The following is a 21,437-nucleotide window of genomic DNA, read 5'->3' as shown; positions in this document are numbered from 1 at the left end:
ATGACCCATTAACTTTATAAAATTATTTGGCTATAAAGTGACAGAGATGGCAAATGCACCAGCTCTCTACCAGCAATTGTGCCCAAGGCAAAAATGTTGTTCGGCCATGCTACTCAATGATAGGGTTTCTACGCCTGCTCCGAAAAGCCACAAGATTAACCTGTTTAGTGCTACTGCAATCTGGTAGAATCCAGGCACAATTACGTTTGGCCATGTGAAAGATTATCTGTCCAGACGTAAACACACAGAAACAATTAACTTTAGGCCAGATGTTCTTTTTTTATGTGTAGCATTACTTCATTTGTTTACGCTACAGCTATGGAAAGCAGCACAAAATATTTAGATATTATCAAGAGTACATTACATTGGCATCCATAATTAATTTAAATGCTGCACAAACCAAGTCGAAATATCAGCCCGAGATATTACCAACTGTTAGGAAGATATTCATACGTATGGCCATGATTACTGTTCAGACATGTATTAAAAAGTTTGGGGACTACATTGGTTCCTTGCATTAGTATGTGAAATACATCTAATTCCTGGTACACTCACAGGCCCTGAATAATACTTTTGTTTGTGGTGCATTACCATCATCTATTGACGTCAAAGTAGCACTAATTTACAAGATAAAGTTGTCTTTTGTAAGTTTGTGCAGGTTTTGCATTAACAAATGACGGTAATGCATAGCAAAAATAGTATAAATTGTGGCCACTGTTTGTTCAACCTGCATTCCAAAATGTCCACAAACATTGCATGCAGCATGTCACAAAATCTTCTACTGTCACTACAGAGTATTTTACTGTACATATTAGTCTAATTTGTACTCACCAACAGGGCCACCAATCACCACACCCAGGTGGTCCAGCAGGTCCTGCTCTCGGGCCACCAGGTCAGCCCAGCGATGTTTCAGTTGGTGGTCGTTGCGCTGGCTGTTGAACAGTCTTCTTAGGTGGAACATCACCTTTGCCCACCTGAGCCTCCTAGCCTCCGTGTGATACCCCTGTATCACCCTGCCACCAGCCTCCAACATCAGGGAGAGGAAGTGGCACACCAGCCACACAAAGGCTCCCAGCTCCTCCTCACCCATTCTCCCCAGGCGTGGCCTACCCAACATCTCCAAAAAAATTGGTTAGGAAAAGGTAAAGAAGGAAAAACAGGAAAAACAGGGAAAGGAGGTATGGAAAGGAAACTTAAAGAACCCTCAAACAGCCCATCAATACCCCAACTAACAATACCCACTAACACACTCCCAACAGTACAAAGACAAATCTAATCTCAAAAAATGACAAAAACACGCTTAAACTGATTTACACAGACACTTACAAAAACAACAGATGACAATGGCAATAGCACACAGGAGACAAAAGCACAATATTCACAGAGACAACTCACGACACAGCCACACAGTCTAGAAGAATCACAGACTGCAAAGTGAAAGTACACCCACTGTACAATTTCTGTAAACAGGATATCCTATTACATCACTTCCTGTCTCAAATGCAGTGTGTTTTTATTATAATGCGTGAAATTTTATGACGCTTACGGGCTTTGCGTCAATATTTTTTTACGTATATGCTTAAAAATTCCCCCGCATTTAAGGGTCAATACATTTTTTATGGATAATCGATTTCATGGGGTGCAGTGTTGGAATTAATGCTAGGGACCAATCGATGTATTATGCGTGTGAGCGTAATTTTTTAACGCATATGCATCACATTTTTACGCATATGCGTCCTTTTTTACGCTTTTGCATTAAAAAATCTGTCTATAACTGTGTTTGGGTCATTTTTCTTTTTTTAACATACATGAAGGTTATAACTATACAAAGATAGAATATTAAGACCTGCTGTGTGTGTTCTAGTGTTTGGGCACATGTGGCAGACCACACTATGCAGACCATAATAGTCATGTTGTTGTGCTGGATTAGCTCTCTTAGCTGTCACAACAGCAACACAAACTTTTGGAATAAAATTGGTATTTCCTAGTTTGAGCAGGTGTTGCATCAATGGAGGATAGCAAGGGTACGCAACTAAACAAATAGACTCTTGGCCTGTGTGTTTATGTCTGTGAATTGGCTATTTCAATTGTTGTTGTGCCTCTGTGTGAACGTCACAAGAAGTGTTTTGCATAATGTACATGTATGAATGTGTTGTAATTGTGTATAACCATCAGACCTCAGTCATTGAGGTACATCAGTCATGATATGTGTCTGTTATATCTGTTGCGTCTTATGCTGTGTGAACTTCCCTGACTTTGGGGACAAAACATCTCCCATGACAAACTATACACAGGATAGATAGAGGACGGTTGATAATGGCAATGTCAGAAATATAACCCATCACATTTAATGAAATGTTGGATACCACTTCATGGTCACTTGTTTGTGTACTACCCATGAGTCAGGCATTTGAACATGCTAGGTATGTACAGTGTTTGTGACACTGAGTCTCAAATCCAATCCAAAAGTTTTTTTGTACACCACAGTTTGAGCCAGGTACATGACCTATGTTTCTCCTGTGGCTGTGGAGGGCCAGCAGCCCATGCTGCATGTGTTCACATATTTCCAGTGGTTCATTGCACAAAGGCGTCCAGTTCAAGTGTGTGGCCATGTGTACCCTGTGTCAGTATTGGCCTCCATGTTGTCACAGTTACGTGCAGGCCTAGTCATGAGTCTGTGGAGCCATTCCCTCAATTAACAGAGTATTGTTCAAAGCAGATTTGACCTAAAGCCAAAGATCAACTAATGACACACATGGTGATAGTCCAGCTATGGCACTGCAGAACCTTGATAAGGCTGACTACAGGGAAACCTTGGTTTGGTCAAAAACTTTATGGATGAGTAATAGGTAACAGGCAGCTTTCATCACAATGTGTGTACACAGGGTGGTCTTGAAAATTCCCACTGCAACAGGGAACATCTGTGCCTCTGTGCTAATTAATCTCACAGCTAGTCACCACGCAAGCACCGTCAAAAGGTGGCGGCAGAAGTGAATGTGTGTCTGGACTGTCAGGGCACAAACATGTTTTGTCCTCACATACACATTTGCAAGCCTTGTTTGTTGTGCTGGAGGCACCGTACCGAATCCATGCATACAGCCATAGCACACTGTCATTGTTTGGCAATAATGAATACATGCAAAACCAGACAAGGGATGGGGGCTGGATTAGGCCATTTGAATACATGTCCCAGAACTGATTATGATGAGTAAAATGATTAAACTATACTATCTATTTGAGGATTCATTGTAGACCTACCACACACAATACCCCATGAGGAAAGGGAGGGCATGGAAAGCAACTATGAGACAAATGTAGCCACAGGGAACCTCTGTGGTTCACACAAATACAGGAACCAGCCTGTCTAACAGGATGCAGGCTCTGTCAGGAGCAAACATGAACAAGGCAAATACACAGTGAGCAGACTCTGACTGGGAAAAGTTGGTACAACACTGTGGGAACTAAAAATAGTTTGTGCTGTGGTATGCAACATTACACAATCCCCCAAGACCTCTGGTACACAAGTGATTTGTACGCCAACGCATAACAAGGAAATTCTGAAAATGGCAATTTCTAAGCAGTTCCAGGCAGCAGCAAGGGAAGGGTAGGTTCAAATGGCTGGTCTGCATGGTAGTGCTCACAGGTGTGTGCAGCTTCAGTCTCTCACAAGTCCTGGAGTTGAGAATCAAGTTCAAAGGGCAAAGTGGACCTTTCACATGGGAAGCAATGGACAGCTGATTAGAGGTCTTACCGACTAGCAGGCAGTGCATTATTTGACCTGAAGTCCATGCAGACTGATGAACTATGACTATGGCATGCCATACTGAAGTGGGAAGCACACAGGAGTCAGAATGGGAGTCTGGGTGTGTGTAGCTGAAGATTCTCAGGGTACAGATAGTCCATTTACAGGGCCCCCTCGAGAAGGGTGAGGAGAGACTTAAACCATGGCAGTGGCAGTACTTACTATCTGGGATGGACTGCGCAGGGCATGTCTTGTGAGCAATGCTTGTCATACCTGGGGCACTCGTGTTATCCATTTTCAGCTTAGATGGAGTTCTTGTTACACATGCTCCTTGCAGAGATAGCTGATGTCACACTTACTGCTGTCAAGGGACTTGTCATACATTCCTGTTACCAATGCAATAGCACATCCACTGCCTCATGTATGAGACACTTTTCTTCCTCTTGATTGATTGTGTCTTAGTTGTGTGTCATTTGCTGCAATGGACCATGTTGGCAACATGGATGCGTCTCATAGCTGTTGTCCTCTGATATTGCCCTTCACATGTGAAATAGACAGGACATATGTCATTTACACTGTGTGTGATGTTGGCTGTACATTCATACCCATCAAATGTGATGTGGCTTTTTCAGTATCCTAATCTGTATTTCTGCAGTGCTCCATGAGGCTAAACTCTGATTATGATTCTTAGGGATCATGTGATGCATAAACAATTACCCAGAGCATGATTGAGTGATGAAGTTAGGTGTTTAATGACATTTGATAACAAAGTGGTGATGGTGACTATAGTTAGAAGACTTTTAGTACGATGTGTTGTCTGCAACACAATCCTGCAGCAGTGTTTGGATATTCCCCCTCATTTTCACGGACAGCATACTCCTATTCCTCCTCTTCAGGTATTTGTGGACCTGGTTCATAGAGGGGAATGTTCCACCTTACACAAATGTTGTGCAGGATGGCACAGGTCAAAATGATCTTGCAGACCATTTCAGGTGAATATAGGAGGCTGCCTCCGGTGATGTCCAAGTACCTGAATCTGGACTTCTGGATGCCAAAAGTCCTCTCAACTATGGTTCGTGTCCTACGATGTGCCTCGATATAGACACGCTCTGCTGCTGTGGTTGGGTTGGCAAATGGGGTCATGATCCATGGCTGGATCCCGTAACCCTGATCAGCTGAAAGAGAAAATGAGGCTTAATATTTGGTTGTTGGTTGCACCTTGATTATCTCTTTGCATGGCAGTTGTTATCTTGTGTCATTTGTGACTCATCTGTGTTTGTGGTATTGTGTGGGATCCTAGGCTTCTGTGATGTTCTTTCTGCATTGGGTTGTTTAACTATCAAAACTGGTGTTTGGCTGATTTACCTGATACCAGTGGTATATTTTGAAACTTGCTGTTCAGTGTGTATCTCCCATGCGTTATGTAATGTGAAAGAAGTGTCCATGTGCCTTCACTGGAGGTGACATAATACGTCCACACACACAATCAATTCCACTGTGGTAGTAACACGGTTGCACTATATGGGCTGAACATCCCATCCAATTCGACATATGTAATTGCATGTGAAATGCAACAGTGAGGCCCTATGATTTGGCTAGGTGACAATGTACAACACATCTCCATAAGTTGGTAGCACTGAAGTGTTCACAATTGGCAATGCACAATTATCCCTTGTGTGACAAGTTCTAGGTAAACCTATTTTTGTTCCCTCACCAAGTTGGCTCATGTGCAAACATGTACCCACACTACTGAACTTGCTCCAGGTAAGCCGGCTAACTTGGTTGTGGGGGTGAAGGTTTTAGTGTCAGAAGGTCCACGTGCCTGTACATCTGTTATGTATATGGGGAATTGTCTCAATCCGTATGTGTAGCAGTGTTCACTTTGCATTAATGTCACATCCCTGGTGTCTAGTGGTAGACGTAAATATTGTGTGTTGGTCTTGTTATCTTGTGTGTTTGTCTTGTCATCTGTTTTCTGTGCTTTCGTGCTGTTTTTCTGCTTTTGCCTTTCTGCCTGTTTATTGCTGTCTCTGCCTGTTTCTGCTTTGCTTTGATCTGCCGGTCTTCCCATTCCCGCCGCTGCGTCCCCTGCGGCCCTGCCACCCTCGCGCCCTCATTCGCCACCCCCTCTTCCCTCCCAGCTGCTCCTCCCTCCCACCTCCCCTTCTTAATGGCGGCTGTGTGCAGTGGGCGTGCCGCAAGGCAAGCCCGTCTGCACCCGTCCACGCCTGGACCGTGCCCTGCGCCTGTCCTCCTGCCCCTCGCACCTCCCACGCCACCAGACATCACTACACCTCCTCTGAAATCCTCATGCTCAACCCTGGTCGCCCAACCACCTGCATCCAGGCCTTCCCAGGCACACCCACGGACCTTTTTCTTGCTGCTCGTGCCACTTCATCTGCACTCAAGCCACCAAGCATCACAACAACACTGCTCAGCCCAACCACCTCAGCTGCATCCTCCCCAACACCCGCTCCCACCACAAGCACGCCATCGAACTCTGGGACCTGCTCACATCTACCTCCCCTGACATTGCCTTCCTCACCGAAACCTGGATGAACCCCTCATCAGAACCAGACATTGCCATAGCTATCCCTGAGGGCTACATGATCACCCGAAGAGACCGTACCAACAATCGGGGGAGGAATCGGCATTGTCCACAGAAGCTCCATCAGGATCACAACCGACACCCATGGTGCCCTAGATACCGCAGAACACCTGCACTTCCAGATGTACGTTAATGCCAACACCACCCTGAGAGGAACCCTCATCTACAGACCCTTTGGGCCCCCGCCCACAATTCTGTGACGCCATCGCCAACACCATCAGCACCCACGCCCTCACCTCCACAGACTACATGCTCCTCGGCGATCCGAACTTCCACCTGAAGAACACCCGCAACTGCAACTCCTCAGCCCTACTGGCCAACCTGGCCAACCTCGGCCTCAAGCAACTGGTCACCTCATCCACCCACTCAGCCGGTCACACACTTGACGCCATCTTCTCCTCTAGCAACCACATCAACTTCACTCACACCACCGAACTCCAATGGACCGACCACCATTGTGTTAATTTTTCCTTCCATAAGCCCACCACCCATCACCAACAGCCTTGGATCCCTCATCGCAAGTGGAAGAAGATTTCCAAGGACTAATTGATCTCCAACCTCGCTCACGCCCTACCACCCAAAACCAACGACCCCAACACCGCCGCCCTCAACCTCAAATTATGGCTGGACAACTGTGCCAACACCCTTGCCCCACTCAAGAAAACCACCAACAACCACGCCAACAAGAAAGCTCCCTGGTTCACTTCAGACCTTCAGGCATCCAAACGCGAATGCCGGAAAGCTGAGAATATCTGGCGACAAGAACATTCAGAAAACAACCACGCCACCCTCAAATCAGCCATACGCAAACATCACCAGCTCATCCGAGCCACCAAAAGATCTTTTTACAAAGAGCGAATTGACAACGACGCACACAATAGCAAGGAGCTCTTCAGCATCATCAAGGAACTCACCAACCCCAAGACCTGCTCCGCCGACCCACCCCACTCACAAGACCTCTGCGACTCCCTCCCCACCTTCTTTCACAGCAAGATCATCGACATTCATGGAAGCTTCACACCAACGCTCCCCACGTCCACCATGGCCTAGGTCGACCCCAGCGTACTCTGCCACACCAACGTCCTGAACGGCTGGACCACACCGACGATGAGGAAACCACCAAGACCATGAGCACCATCCACTCCCGCTCTCCCGCTGACCCCTGCCCTCACCACATTTTCAATAAAGCCAGCCAAATCATCACTCCCCAGCTCCGGACCATCATGAACATCTCCTTCGAGACCACCGTCTTCCCAGAGAGCTGGAAACATGCCAAAGTCAACGCCCTGCTCAAAAAAATCAAATTCCGACCCAGAAGACCTCAAAAACTACCGACCCATCTCCGTTCTCCCATACCCCGCGAAGGTCATCGGGAAGATAGTCAACAACCAGCTATCCCGCTTCCTGGAGGACAACAGCCATATCGAAGTCTCCCAGTCAGGTTTCCGCAAGAACCACAGCACCGAGACTGCCCTTATCGCCTGCACCAGCGACATCAGGAGCAGACTCGACAGAGGAGAAACCGTCGCCCTCATCCTCCTTGACCTTTCTGCAGCCTTCAACACCGTCTGCCACCACACCCTTCGCACATGCCTCTCCAACGCCGGAATTTGCCACAGAGCCCTGGGCTGGCTCACCTCCTTCCTCTCTGGAGGAACCCAGAGAGTCCGCCTTCCCCCGTTCCTGTCCAAGGCCACCAAGACCATATGTGGAGTTCCCCAGGGATCCTCACTCAGCCCCACCCTCTTCAATGTCTACATGGCTCCACTCGCCAACATCGTCTGATCCAATGGCCTCAACATCGTCTCCTACGCAGACGACACACAGCTCATCCTCTCTCTCAGGAAGGACCCGGCAAACGCTAAGATCAACCTCCACACAGGACTCCACACTATCGACAACTGGATGAAGGAAAGCTGCCTCAAGCTAAACTCAAAGAAAACTGAGATCATCATCTTCGGCCCCAACAGATCAGCATGGGACGACTCAAGTTGGCCTGCCACTCTAGGGTCGGCGCCAAAGCCCACCACCCATGCACGCAACCTTGGCTTCATACTGGATTCTTCTCTCTCCATGACCCAGCAGGTCAACGACATCACATCCTCATGCTACAACACCCTTCGCATGCTCCGCAAGACCTTCAGATGGATCCCTGTGGAAACCAGAAGGATGGTCACACAAGCCCTTGTCAGCAGTAGACTGGGCCATGGCAATGCCCTCTACGTGGGAATAACAGCCAAGCTCCAGAAGAAACTCCGGTGCATCCAGAACGCCTCTGCATGACTCATCCTCAACCTCCCTCACCACGAACACATCTCAGCCCACCTCAGAGATCTCCACTGGCTCCCCTTCAACAAAAGGATTGTCTTCAAGGTCCTGATCCATGCTCACAAAGCTCTCCACGACACCGGACCGGCCTACCTCAACAAGCGCCTCAACTTCCACATCCCTACACGCCAACTCCGCTCCGCCAACCTCACCCTTGCTACTGTTCCCCACATTTACCGCACCACATCTGGTGGTAGATCCTTCTCTCACCTTGCTGCCAAAACCTGGAACTCCCTTCCCGTCAACCTACATCTGACCCAGGACCTCCTGACCTTCAGGAAGCACATCACTACCTGGCTCTTCGAGCAGTACCACCCCCCCCCCCCCCCCCCCACTGCACCTTGAGACCCTGCCGGGTGAGTAGCGCGCTTAACAAATCACTGATTGATTGATCCACATGTTTTCATAGCACAGTCCACTTCTTTATTGCTAGCGGGCAATGTCACCCCAGGAGTGATGTGAGATGTTGGTGCTGCCTCAATGATTCCATGTCACCTTCATTAGAGTCAGCATCATCATGCTATGCGTCTCATGATGTTTGACTTGCAGCAAAACACATTACACACCCCTTACACAGTATGTATTGCTTGGAAGGGTGTGTGTTTCAGTGTTATTGATGTGATATTAGAAGATTCATCTTCCAAGTTGTACTGCCAGTTAAGGCCATGTCATTGTCACTGTGTGGTTTTAAATTGGTCCTGTGTGGCTCTGGAGTGGCATCTCATGTTATTTGCATCTGTCATTTGTCCATAGGTGTGTATCCCATTGGGTCAGGATATCAAACATGACTACCAGTGTCACAACCTTAGTGTCTTCCTGGCCATGTGTCAATGTAGGGGTGTAGGTGTTGTGTGTCCTACAGGGTTGCTGTGCTGTGTGTAAATTCCTAGGTTTCTGTATTTACCAACAAGTAGGCCATTGCCATATCGACCATCCTGGAAGTGCTGATTGATGGTGCAGTGGCAGAAGATGAATGAATCATGTACACACCCAGGATACTTTGCCACGATGTTGGTGATCAATCCACAGTGATCCACAATGGCCTGCACATTGATGGAGTGTGTGTGCTTCCTGTTGCAGTATAGATGCTCCGTTGCAGCAGGTGACACAATCCGTACATGTATGCAGTCAGTGGCAGCAAGCACGTGCGGGAAGCCATTGATTTGATAGAACCCCTGTTTGGTCTCCTGTTGCTTTTGCAGTGTGTTGGGGAAGCTGATGTGGTGGGGTGTGAGGGAGATGATGGCATCAAGTACCTTGGGAAGGAAGGCAGAGAATGAGGGCTGTGAGATCCTGCCAACCAGGGCACCAGTGGTTTGAAAAGAGCCACTTGCCAACATGTGCAGGACAGCTAACAGCTTGGCCTCTGGTGGAATGATGTGGGGTGTCTGCAAGCTGGGTGCCAACTGTGGCTCAGTGTGGTGCAGCAGCTGCTGTATGGCTTGCCAGTTTAGTCTGTAACTTTGGATGATGTCATGTTCCCTGAGGGCCTGAAGGGTTGTCCTGGTCCTGAATATCCTCTCCTGCCTTCTGTGTTGACTTTGGGGTCCCTGTTGGTGTGGTGGAAGCTGCTGCTGTTGCTCCTGGGCTCTGCGTCTTCGTGCGGATGAATAGCACCTCCATGTCTTCCTTTTTGAGCTCGGATGTTGCTTCTCTGAGTTTTCCTTAAGTACTGGTGTGTTTGCCTCATTTTAACTCCTGCCCTTGCCCAGGTGTTAAATTTTAGCGCAAATCAGGATTTGCATCATTTTCCGGATCCGCCTCCCAGGCGTGCGCCATTTTTGCACAGTTGGATAAATATGGTGCACGGGTATTAAAGTCATTTTTTAGACCGGAATCGATAAAAATGACGCACACTGGGATATTTTGACTTTTTACGGGTCTAGCGTCAAAGTATAAATATGGTGTTAGCTTAGCGCCAAATTTGCTTTTAAAAAAATGACGCAAATCCGGTGCAAACAGAGTATTAATATGGGCCTTAGTTTGATAAAGAGTTTCTTTCTCTTGTCTTGATTATACTGAACAGGTCGCTTTTGATCATAAGTCGTTTGTTAGACCATTCATAGTGAACAATTGCTACTTTTTTAGTTTGCCATTTGAAATCATAAAATCCAGTAGGCCCTGACACATTTTGAGGCATAGACTCTTCCTCAGGAAGTCATGAGAGGGCCCAGCTGTGGATAAAAACATGGAGAAGCTTCAATTGTGTTACTTCTGATGCAAAATGTATACTTTGGTATATACTTCAGTCACACACATGCTCCACAACAAAAACCGGCAGGTGGGAGTGGGGGTATAATCAGGTTTATAGATTATGTTTTCCGTTCTTGGAACAAGAGTCACGGTAAACTGAGCCTTGCACCGCCTTTCCAATGAGGTGACCTATATCACTCCTTAGTAGATATATATGATTTGAGAAACGCCGAGGGGTAGTTCAGTGAGTCGTTGATTGGCTTAAAATTCCGTCTGGAATTCTGGTTGCCTAAAATAAATATGCACGAGGCAAATTCGCATAAAATTCATGTTATTTACATATGCGGGCACTAAATGCATTATTTCCAACTTATATGCAGTTCTAGCCGAGATAGGTCCACACATGGAGTGGGCCTAGATGAAAAAGTGGTCTCTGATTTGGGAGGCCTTTTTTCAGGACACAGTGGCAAGAACACTGGTCTAATATTTCTTCCATCGCTAAGAGTGTGCCGAACAGGGAATTCATGGATAAAGTCCTTATAATGTGAATGTCACACCTGTTAGACAGCTGATGGTTTGTGTTGGAGAGGGTGGTCGTACCCCAAGCTGAAGGTTTTTGAAGGTGATCCTTGCCACATCAGAGCGGTGGTTGGTAACCCACTAAAGCCAACTCCTGGGCCTTAAACCTGTGAAAATGGTCCACGTGTCAAAGGTTAATTCGAGACAGATTAGCAGTATGCTCCTCGTTGCAGAGGAACTCCTGTGGCTGAGATGGAAGTCTCCTGTCATCCACTGATGCAGGAATGGGCGGGCAAGCCTGGTCAATGCTCGAAAATAAGTTAAAATGGTGAATTAACGATTTGGATTGCAAGTTTGACAACCAGTGGCCTGCCCTAGCAGTGTACCTATCAGGCAAAGTCCAGATTTATGGCTGCCCTAGATCTTTGAAATCACTCTTGTTACCAACCTAATGGGGGCGACAATGATGTGTTTTGTTCTTACTGTTAAAAAGCGTAAAGTGAAGTGGCACTGTAACACTGAGATTGTGCATATAAGGACGATTGATCTGACTCACTAAGGCCCATATTTATACTTTTTGACGCTAAACTGCGCTAACGCAGTTTAGCGTCAAAAAATTTTGCGCCGTCTAACGCCATTCTGAAGCACCATGCGGGCGCCGTATTTATGGAATGGCGTTAGCCGGCGCAAGCAGACCGGCGCTGCCTGGTTTGCGTGGAAAAAAACCACGTACACCAGACAGCGCCGGCGTAGGGGGAAAATGGCGTATGGGCGTCTTAAAATGGGGCAAGTCAGGTTACGTCGAAAAAATCGTCGTAACCCGACTTGCGCCATTTTTTTTCGACGCCCATCCCCCATCAACATGACTCCTATCATTGTAAAGATAGGAGTCATGCCCCCTTGCCCAATGGCCATGCCCAGGGGACTTCTGTCCCCTGGGCATGGTCATTGGGCATAGTGGCATGTAGGGGGGCACAAATCAGGCCCCCCTATGCCACAAAAAATAAAAAATAAAATACTTACCTGAACTTACCTTAATGTCCATGGGATGGGTCCCTCCGTCCTTGGGTGTCCTCCTGGGGTGGGCAAGGGTGGCAGGGGGGGTCCCTGGGGGCAGGGGAGGGCACTCTGGGCTCATTTTGAGCCCACTTGTCCCTTAACGCCATGCCTGACCCAGGCGTTAAAAAGCGGCGCAAATGCGCCGTTTTTGGCCACGCCCACTCCCGGGCGTCATTTTTGCCCGGGAGTATAAATACCACGTAAAGGCCTGGGAGTCATTTTTTAAGACGGGAACGCCTCCCTTGCATATCATTAACGCAAGGAAGGGGTTCACGCTAAAAAATGACGCACACTCCGGGCACTTTGGCGCCCGAAGCGTCTAACGCCATAGTATAAATATGGCGTTAGTTGGCGTTAGTTTAGCGTCGAATTTGCGTCGAAAAAAACGACGCAAATTCGGCGCAACCAGAGTATAAATACGGCCCTAACTTCTAACAGTAGGGTGGGAAGGGGTGGGAGGAGAAGGTGGAGGAGTATTTAAAGATCTTACTTTTCTGTAACCTAGAGAACCTTTGTGGTTTACCTTTGTACATAGGAATCCGGCAATTTATATATAGATGTTTCAAAACTTGAAAAAATCTCATAAAATATTAATTGGGAAAAATAATCATTTAATTTGAGATTATCTGTATGTTTGTTAACTTAACTGAAAACCTAACTGAATTCTGCTATTTGGTGGCTATTCAGTGGTTGATGAGCTTCACCTGGCAAAGAACATAGGCCCAATTTCCGAGGGTAGGGGAACTCCCACATCAGTATTCTTCACTAGTAAGTACCAGTAGTGAACCCAGGCCATTAAAACTCCTGCAGCCATAAATAGAGAATAATCTAAGGAATTGTTGCTCATGCACCGATTTCTGTATGTATTTTTCTGTATGTGCTTTTAGCACGCTTTAAGTCTGGGTGACAACAAAATCTGAGGCTTCACCTCGAACCTTTACATTTTCGGCTTCAGCTGGCAACTCTCTTCGCCGGCTAAATCATGCCTTACTCGACTCTCTGATTGAGGACTTGGGGTAAGCGCTGACTTCCTCTCCTATTTAAGACCGGGACATTTATACAACTTCATTTGTTTAAAATATTTCCATATTGCAAAAATGTTAGCAAAATGAGCCCTTTAAGCACCATCTGCATGGATCTGCTTTACAGCATGGAGCCCTGGATCCCCGTTGTCCCCTGGAGGCCACCATCCGTCTGTACTGCCAACCGTGGCTCATGTGTATGAATCTCTGCACGTGAGACCAGCCGAATCTGAAAAATAATTACAAGTTTTTGTTTTAAAGCTGATGCCCCGCGGCCTTATCAGATGCTGACCCTTCTGTGCGTACTTTTGTGTTTTAGGCAGAAGCCTAGAGAGCGACTGGGAAATCTGAAGAACGGAATATTTGACATTAAGAGACACAGGTACGTAGAACAATGGGAAGTTCAAATTCGTTTTTTAGAGTATTTTAAGTAAATACATATTCACTATCCGTTATGAGACTGTAAAACAACTACATATTTCATGAAGCAGGGTAGCTTTTAGGAATAGGGACCAAGAAGCGGGGGCAGGACTTGGGGAAAATAAGAGGCTATAGTAGAGGGGTCAGAATAGATAAACACCAAGGACTGAGACACATAACAACGCAGGAGGTAAGGGAGGGAGAGTACAAGAGGGGAGGTAGAAAATATGATAGAAATGAAAGAATGGGATAGGGGAGGTTGAGGGCGGTGGTGTTATGAAGCCCCCTGCAGAATGTGAAGTAGGGCCCTCGAGTCTCCCTTATCTCACAGATATTCAATGACCTTGGGCTCGACGGGGCCCCCTTGAATGGCTGGAGCCCCCCTAGAGGAATGGGGGTACCCTGCATCGCAGGGGCGTGTCTTACGCCCCTGACTGAATCATGTGAGTGGCAGAATGAAAGAAAATATTTTTGCAGGGTGCAGGGCATTCAATTCAACAGAGCTCAGTTCCTCCGCCTGATTCCAGTGGCAATTCTCCATTTCCATTTGCGTGCTTACCTGGAGGTTCACCAGTTTTTGCTGGTGAAATGTCTGGGAGGCAGGGACATTTTAAGGATTTTGGGGGCCCTGGGCCGAGCGTATTTTGGGGCCCCTGTTTGGAACAGATTTGAATTTCTGATCCAGTTTGAACCCTCTTCATGCCCCCTTTGTTCCGGTCACTGACAGTGCACAGACACACTTGTCCAAATTCTAAATGTGTTTACCTCTAACATTCAGGGCTAGTGATGTGTTTTCAATATTGTAACACGGAAGCAGCTAACAAATATTACTGCAAATAATGTCTGTGGCATCATCCCATTACTCATATGTAAAGTCCTGTTTTGACTTAAAATAAACATTTTGTATGTATGTTGCATGAAACATATACACAATATTTCTAATGGCTTTAGTAGACTCACACATCACCTACTTTAAAAAATAAATCAAAGGAAAATGGTATTTAAAACAATCTGTTTAAGAATTATTCTTGGTCATCATGGCAAGACTCTTCTCAGAAAAAGCTGGCTCTATCAGAGGGCCTCTGAAAGTCTGGAGGCCCTGGCTAGGGCCTACTTTGCCCATGCATTAAAATGTCTCTGCTGGGAGGAACACCATGATTCCTGCAAGCGATATAATTTCAGATTCGTCTGGTCACGTTGTTGCTCTATTTTTCCAGCTGCTGCCTTGGCTCACCCAAATTAATTTCTTTGCATGAGGTAACCAATCTACATTTTAAACCTAGGACTGTTGGTATCCTAGTCCCTAAACAATGTCTCAAAACCAAGAAATTGCAGCCAGCGTCAGCAAAAAGCTACAAATACAATTGTTTTATTTTGATGTTATCGAACAGTTCCAGGTATGCGAGGCTTAGCTTTGATTTTGTAATAATTCTTGTTGCTTTAATGAACAAGGTATGTGTCACAATTGTAGAAAGGCACCATAGAGATGAGAATAATTTATACTCAGAGAATACAGTAGCCCCTTTAAGGTGGTCAAGGCCACGTTGATCCCTCACTCTGCCTAACAGCCCTGAGGCACTGTTGCTTGGCCTCGCTCTGAGCCCAAGAGAGCCCTGCGTTCGATCCCGCAGCCACGGATCCCGTGTCCTTCCCACATTTGCCTCCTGCTGCCTGTTTAGTAGTTTTGCAAATCTTTGTCCTGCTAATTGTAATTGTAAGTGTTACTTGCATTGTACATATTTTCTCTTTAGTCTGCCTGTTTCGTATTTATGCTTATCTTGTCCTGCTTATTGTGACTGTAACTGTACTTGCTTTGTACATATTTTCACCTTAGTCTGTTTGCCTCTCGTATTAGTTATTTGTTTTTTAGTCTGTTCAGTCAATTTCAGTTTCTGTGTGTTCTGCTTGTTTGCTGCCTCCAAAGTTCCCGCCTTTCGCCCGCTCCTGGCCTCCCGCCTCCCTGCTAGCCTCTCCCACCTCACCGAAGCCTGCCAAAGACAAACCTTTCTGCCCCTGGGTCGGCCCAGCACCAGAAACCCTGGCTTTTCCACTACCCACTGCTACACCAGAGCAGAACTCACTGCCATCAAAGTCTGACCCCCTAAGGATAACTGCTGCAGTATCTCCCTGTAGACCACTGCAGATGCCTTGCACTGCGGAGACTGCCGGTTCGCCTGCCTCCCGACTCTCCTGCACACACAAGCAAACTACAGCCTTCGGACACCTCGAACACCCGCCAACTGGACTGTATACTGCTGAATGTCTGCTCTTTAGGAAAACCCTCAACCAAAGTATGGGACACCATCACCGCCCTAGCACCCGACCTCGTCTTCCTCACAGAGACCTGGCTCAACAACTCCTCTGCACCTGACATCGCTGCAGCCAGACCCAATGGATACATCACCCACTGCAACCATACCAACAAACCTGGCGGCGGCATCAACATAATACACAAGGAATCCATACACTGCTCAACCTTGGTAGACAGTGACACACCAATCATAGAGCACCTCAATTTTCAATTCAGCATCAACAATAATACCACCATCATAGGAACTCTTGCATACAGACCCTCCGGACCACATCCCAGTTTCTTCCATCCTATTCCAGAAATCATCGCCCCAGCCATCAACACCGAACACTACATCTTCCTCTGAGACCTCAAATTTCACCTGGACGACCCAAATGATGCCAATACCACCAACCTCATAGAAAGCATGGAAATCATCGGCCTCAGACAGCTAGACCAACGCCACTCACATCACTGGACACACACTAGACCCCATTTTCACCTCAAGCAACAGGATCAAATACAGCCACACCACTGAGCTCACCTGGACTGACCACTCCATAGTCCACTTTAATTACCTCCTCACATCCAACAAAACACCCAGACCACCTGCCACAAACACCATAGTTGGAGCAAGATTTCATGGACCATTGGACTAACGCCCTCAACGCCATCCACACAGACCCCTCAGACCAGGCTCCCGGCACCAACCCAGAAATCAACAGTGACGTCAAAAACATAGGCGGTCATTCTGACCCTGGCGGTTGTAAACCGCCAGGGCAGAGTGCCGCGGAAGCACCGCCAACAGGCTGGCGGTGCTTCAGGGGCCATTCTGACCGTGGCGGTAAAGCCGCGGTCAGAAAAGGGAAACCAGCGGTTTCCCGCCGGTTTCCCGCTGCCCCAGGGAATCCTCCACGGCGGCGCTGCAAGCAGCGCAGCCTTGGGGATTCCGACCCCCTTCCCGCCATCCTGTTTCTGGTGGTTTTCACCGCCAGAAACAGGATGGCGGGAACGGGTATCGTGGGGCCCCTGGGGGCCCCTGCAGTGCCCATGCTACTGGCATGGGCACTGCAGGGGCCCCCTAACAGGGCCCCATTGAGATTTTCAGTGTCTGCAAAGCAGACACTGAAAATCGCGACGGGTGCAACTGCACCCGTCGCACACCAGCAACTCCGCCGGCTCCATTCGGAGCCGGCTTCATTGTTGCTGGGTCTTTCCCGCTGGGCGGGCGGGCGGCCTTTTGGCGGTCGCCCGCCCGCCCAGCGGGAAAGTCAGAATGACCGCGGCGGTCATTTGACCGCGGTGCGGTATTCTGGCGGGGGAACTTTGGCGGGCGGCCTCCGCCGCCCGCCGAAGTTAGAATGACCCCCATAATCTCCTGGATAGCTAACTGCACTGACCTTGTCACCCTCACCAAACCCTCCAAACCCAAAAGACCCTCCAAGCAAGCAAGCTGGTACTCACAAGATCTGTGCACAGCAAAACACAAGTACAAACAACTAGAAAGGAAGTGGCGCAACTCCAAACTACTCAACGACGAAACAGTCTTCAAGAGCACAATTAACCAGTACAGCAACCTCCTGAAGAATGCCTGGAAACAGGCCCCAGCCACCCACATCCAGGCCAGTACCAACCACAGCACAGAACTCTTCAACATTGTCAAGGAGTTTGCCAACCCAGCAGCACAAGAGAGCACCATAATCCCCACCCAAGAACTATGAGACTCCCTTGCCACCCACTTTCATGACAAAATCTCTACCATCTATGAAAACGTTGCACCCCAGCCCACTGCAGCAGATACCATCAACCTCCTCACCCATGCTGATTCCCCCTCCAAGAACATACTCTACAAATGGAATAACCTCACCACCCTAAACACCACAGATATCATGAAGATCATCCACTCGCTGATCCAGCCCACATTAAATTTTCATCCTCAGCATCAGCAGCAGACTCAGACACCCTCAACTCATCCATCATCTCAGCCACCTTCCCAGATGAATGGAAACACACAAGAGTCAAACACCTCCTCAAGAAGCCCTCCACCAACCCCAACAACCTCAAGAACTACTGGCCATTCTCTCCGCTCCCCTTCTCAGCAAAAGTAATAAAGAAAGCCATGACCCAGCAACTCGCAAATCACCTAGAAGACAAAAATCTCCTGGACCCATCTCAGTCCGATTTCCACTCATACACAACACAGAGACTGCCCTGATCTCAGCAACGAATGACATCATAACCCTCCTAGACCAGGAGACTCAGCCGCACTCAACCTCCTTAATCTCTTTGCAGCCTTTGACACAGTCTCCCACCACACCCTGCTCAAGAGACTCCATCATGTTTGCATCCGAGGCGATGCCCTGAAATGGATTGCCGGTCAAACCCAGAGAGTCCTCCTCAAAACTTTCACCTCTCAACCCAAGCCATCATCCAGCAAGGATCCTCCATCTGCCAAACCTTTTTCAAAACCTACGTGATCCTCCTGGCCAGTACTGTATGGGACCACAGACTGAATATCTTCTCCTACACAGGCGACACATAGCTGATCCTCTATCTACCCAAAGGCTGCATGACCCACATTGCCAACAGTATGAGAGAAAATTACCTCAAACTGAACACCAGCAAAACCTAATTTCCGTTTTTCGGCAATACCTCCTTTCCATGGGACGACTCCTGATGGCCCCGACTCCTGGCGGCCCATTGACCTAGGGACCCCTCCTGCACCGATAGAACATGGCGTCAATCTAGGAAGTCATCATCAACAACATATTAAACATGAAAAAACAAGTCCACTTAGAATCCTCTTCCTGCTTCGGCACCCTCCTTTTCAAATGACTTCCCACTGACACCAGGCACACCATCACACAAGCCCTCATCACCAGCCGCTTGGACTACGGAAATGCTCTGTACACTGGACTCACCACACACCTCACAAAAATACTCCAAATCATCCAGAACACAGAAGCCAGGCTGATCCTCGACCTCCCAAGGGGAGCCTACATATCCTCAGACCTCAGGATCCTGCACGTTCTCCCTGTGTGAAATCAATGCCAATTCAAGCTGCTGACACTCCCTGACAATGCCCTACACAACAAGGGACCTGCCTACCTCAACCACTAATTTAACTTTCATCAACCCCCCATACACCTGCGTTCCACCTACCTCTACCTCACCCACACACCCTGCATTGGCAGGAGCAACTACAGAGGATGGGACTTCTCCTACCTGGCAGCAAAATCCTGGAACAATCTCCCCATCCACCTAAGGACATCTCTCTCCATCCAGGACTTCAGAAAGCAGCTCAAGACCTGGCTCTTCGAAGAGTTCTGTCTGAGACCTACACAGTGGACACGGCGCCTGGATACCCTCAAAGGGTGATAAGTGCGCCATACAAATGATTGATTGATATATGCCAATGGACCCAATTCAGATAGGAGGCTCCTAATTTTTCAAGCCGAAAACGGCTTTATTTTGGCTGCCTACTGCCTGAAATTAAGTGAAAATACAGTCTTCTGATTATGTTTTTTAAATCTCCCTTTTCCTCTTCTAAAATTTTGGCATGTATGTTCAGAGCACTTCTTAGGTGACAGAGTAGTGTATGCGAAAGAATATTGTAGGTGCTTCTGCTTTCAGTCCGTCAACAGTGTCCAGAGTACAGTCCAGAGGGATCTGGTTGCGCTTCGCCTGCTGGTCTTTTCAGTGGTAAGTGCATTGACACAATGCTTTGGCAGCTTTGTGGCCCAGGAACGACCATTTTAAACATTAGTAAATAAATTCCTAAAATTATATATCGAATGCAAAACATACACTTGCTTTCACATATTAAATTCCGGGCTTAGGTCTTTCCTGGTATAATCCCTCTATTAGCATTGTTGATGTATTGTGTTGTGAGACAAGTTTTCGATATTCCCGAACAGTATTTTATGATAAGGTGAAACAATGTGGCCTGGTCAGTGATGGATATACGTTGCCTTTGCTTAATCAAAAACTTTGCGTTATGTGACTTAAAATACTGAGTCAGAGTGCAAATTCCGCAAATATAAATTATTCAGTGACAAGAACTTAAAAGCAAGCTCAAACTATTGTATGTAGCAAAACAAACATTTGATAGAGAAATTAAGATATATTTGTGGAGAAATGCTGAACTGTGATTCTTGATATTATTAACTGTTAGAAATAGCTTGATATCCGTTGCTTATTGAAAGAAAACAGTTATTACTTTAGTGTCACAGGTCAGTGGCAACTGATTTCAGAGAAGAATTCTCATAATCTGACCGAGCCACATGGAAGCGTAGTCAGGATCCCTTTAAAATAACTCTAGAGTGAGGTCCAAAAGATTCATATAGAATTGTGATAAGACGATATAGTCAAGGCCTTTGAGGCCATCAAAAGTTGCAAAGTGATTGGCCCCAATGCATGGGCCAACAATCTATGGAAGGTTATTTCTACCGGTAGGCAGCGGTACTACTGCCAGTTTTAAAAGAAAGTTGGACTAACACCAAGTATCCTAGCACCTGAACTGGAGTGTACAACTTGTCAATCAAAACGAGGCACCGCAGGGCTGTCCCATGGAGCAACAGTGGCATAACATCAGCCCCCGCAGGTTGCGTGTTGAGTGTGAGGTGAGCTTCAGGGGCCCCACTCAGCAGCACACATTAAGCACTGGCCAGCACTATGCATGGGCCCCTAACCTGAGACCTCCTGACTGGGTCAGGGGGAGCCTCTATGTACTTTGCATGGGGTCCCCCGCAAGTTTTGCTACGCCACTGCGAAGCAACAGAGTACTGGTGATGTTAAGCTCCACGCCAATGGCTTTACTGGCAGTGTTGACTCAATTCAAATCAGATCTTGCGATTTAAACAGATTGGCTTTTCTAAGGGTATGTCCAGTGAGCATGGTAAATTGGTGAAGACTGCAATTGCTAGCAGGGCTGGACTGGGAAAGAAAGGCAACCCTGGCAAATCTTGTCAGATCAGCCCTCATACCAGTGGCGTAATGAAACTTGAGAGGGCCCCCCTGCAAAGTACATGCAGGCCCCCCCCGGGTTCACTCAGCTCTCAGGCCAAGGTACTGTGCGCAGGGTGCCCCTGGACTTGAGAACCCCCCCGCCCCATAGGGGCTGAGAGAGCTAATGTTATGCCACTGCCTCTTACTGCATGCAGTGAGCAAGCCTTACCTCTTTAAAGGGATTGGGGGGGGGTGTTCTCTCCCCAAAACGTTAAAGAAATTGCAATATAGTGCGTTTTTCAAAATATT

At 47.4% G+C, this 21,437-nt stretch overlaps 1 protein-coding gene across 1 annotated transcript in view; it reads left to right on the top strand.

Moving 5' to 3' along the window:
• PRKG2 (protein kinase cGMP-dependent 2) overlaps positions 1–21,437 on the top strand; it is a 791,389-nt gene that overhangs the window by 761,767 nt on the left and 8,185 nt on the right. Inside the window, exon 17 of the mRNA XM_069237440.1 lies at positions 13,791–13,853. Coding sequence (XP_069093541.1) covers positions 13,791–13,853 — 63 coding nt within the window. The remainder of the gene's footprint in view (positions 1–13,790; positions 13,854–21,437) is intronic.

Source organism: Pleurodeles waltl, chromosome 1_2 (assembly GCF_031143425.1).
Source record: "Pleurodeles waltl isolate 20211129_DDA chromosome 1_2, aPleWal1.hap1.20221129, whole genome shotgun sequence".
Taxonomy (NCBI): Eukaryota; Metazoa; Chordata; class Amphibia; order Caudata; family Salamandridae; genus Pleurodeles; species Pleurodeles waltl.
This window is presented reverse-complemented; position numbering and strand designations above follow the sequence as displayed.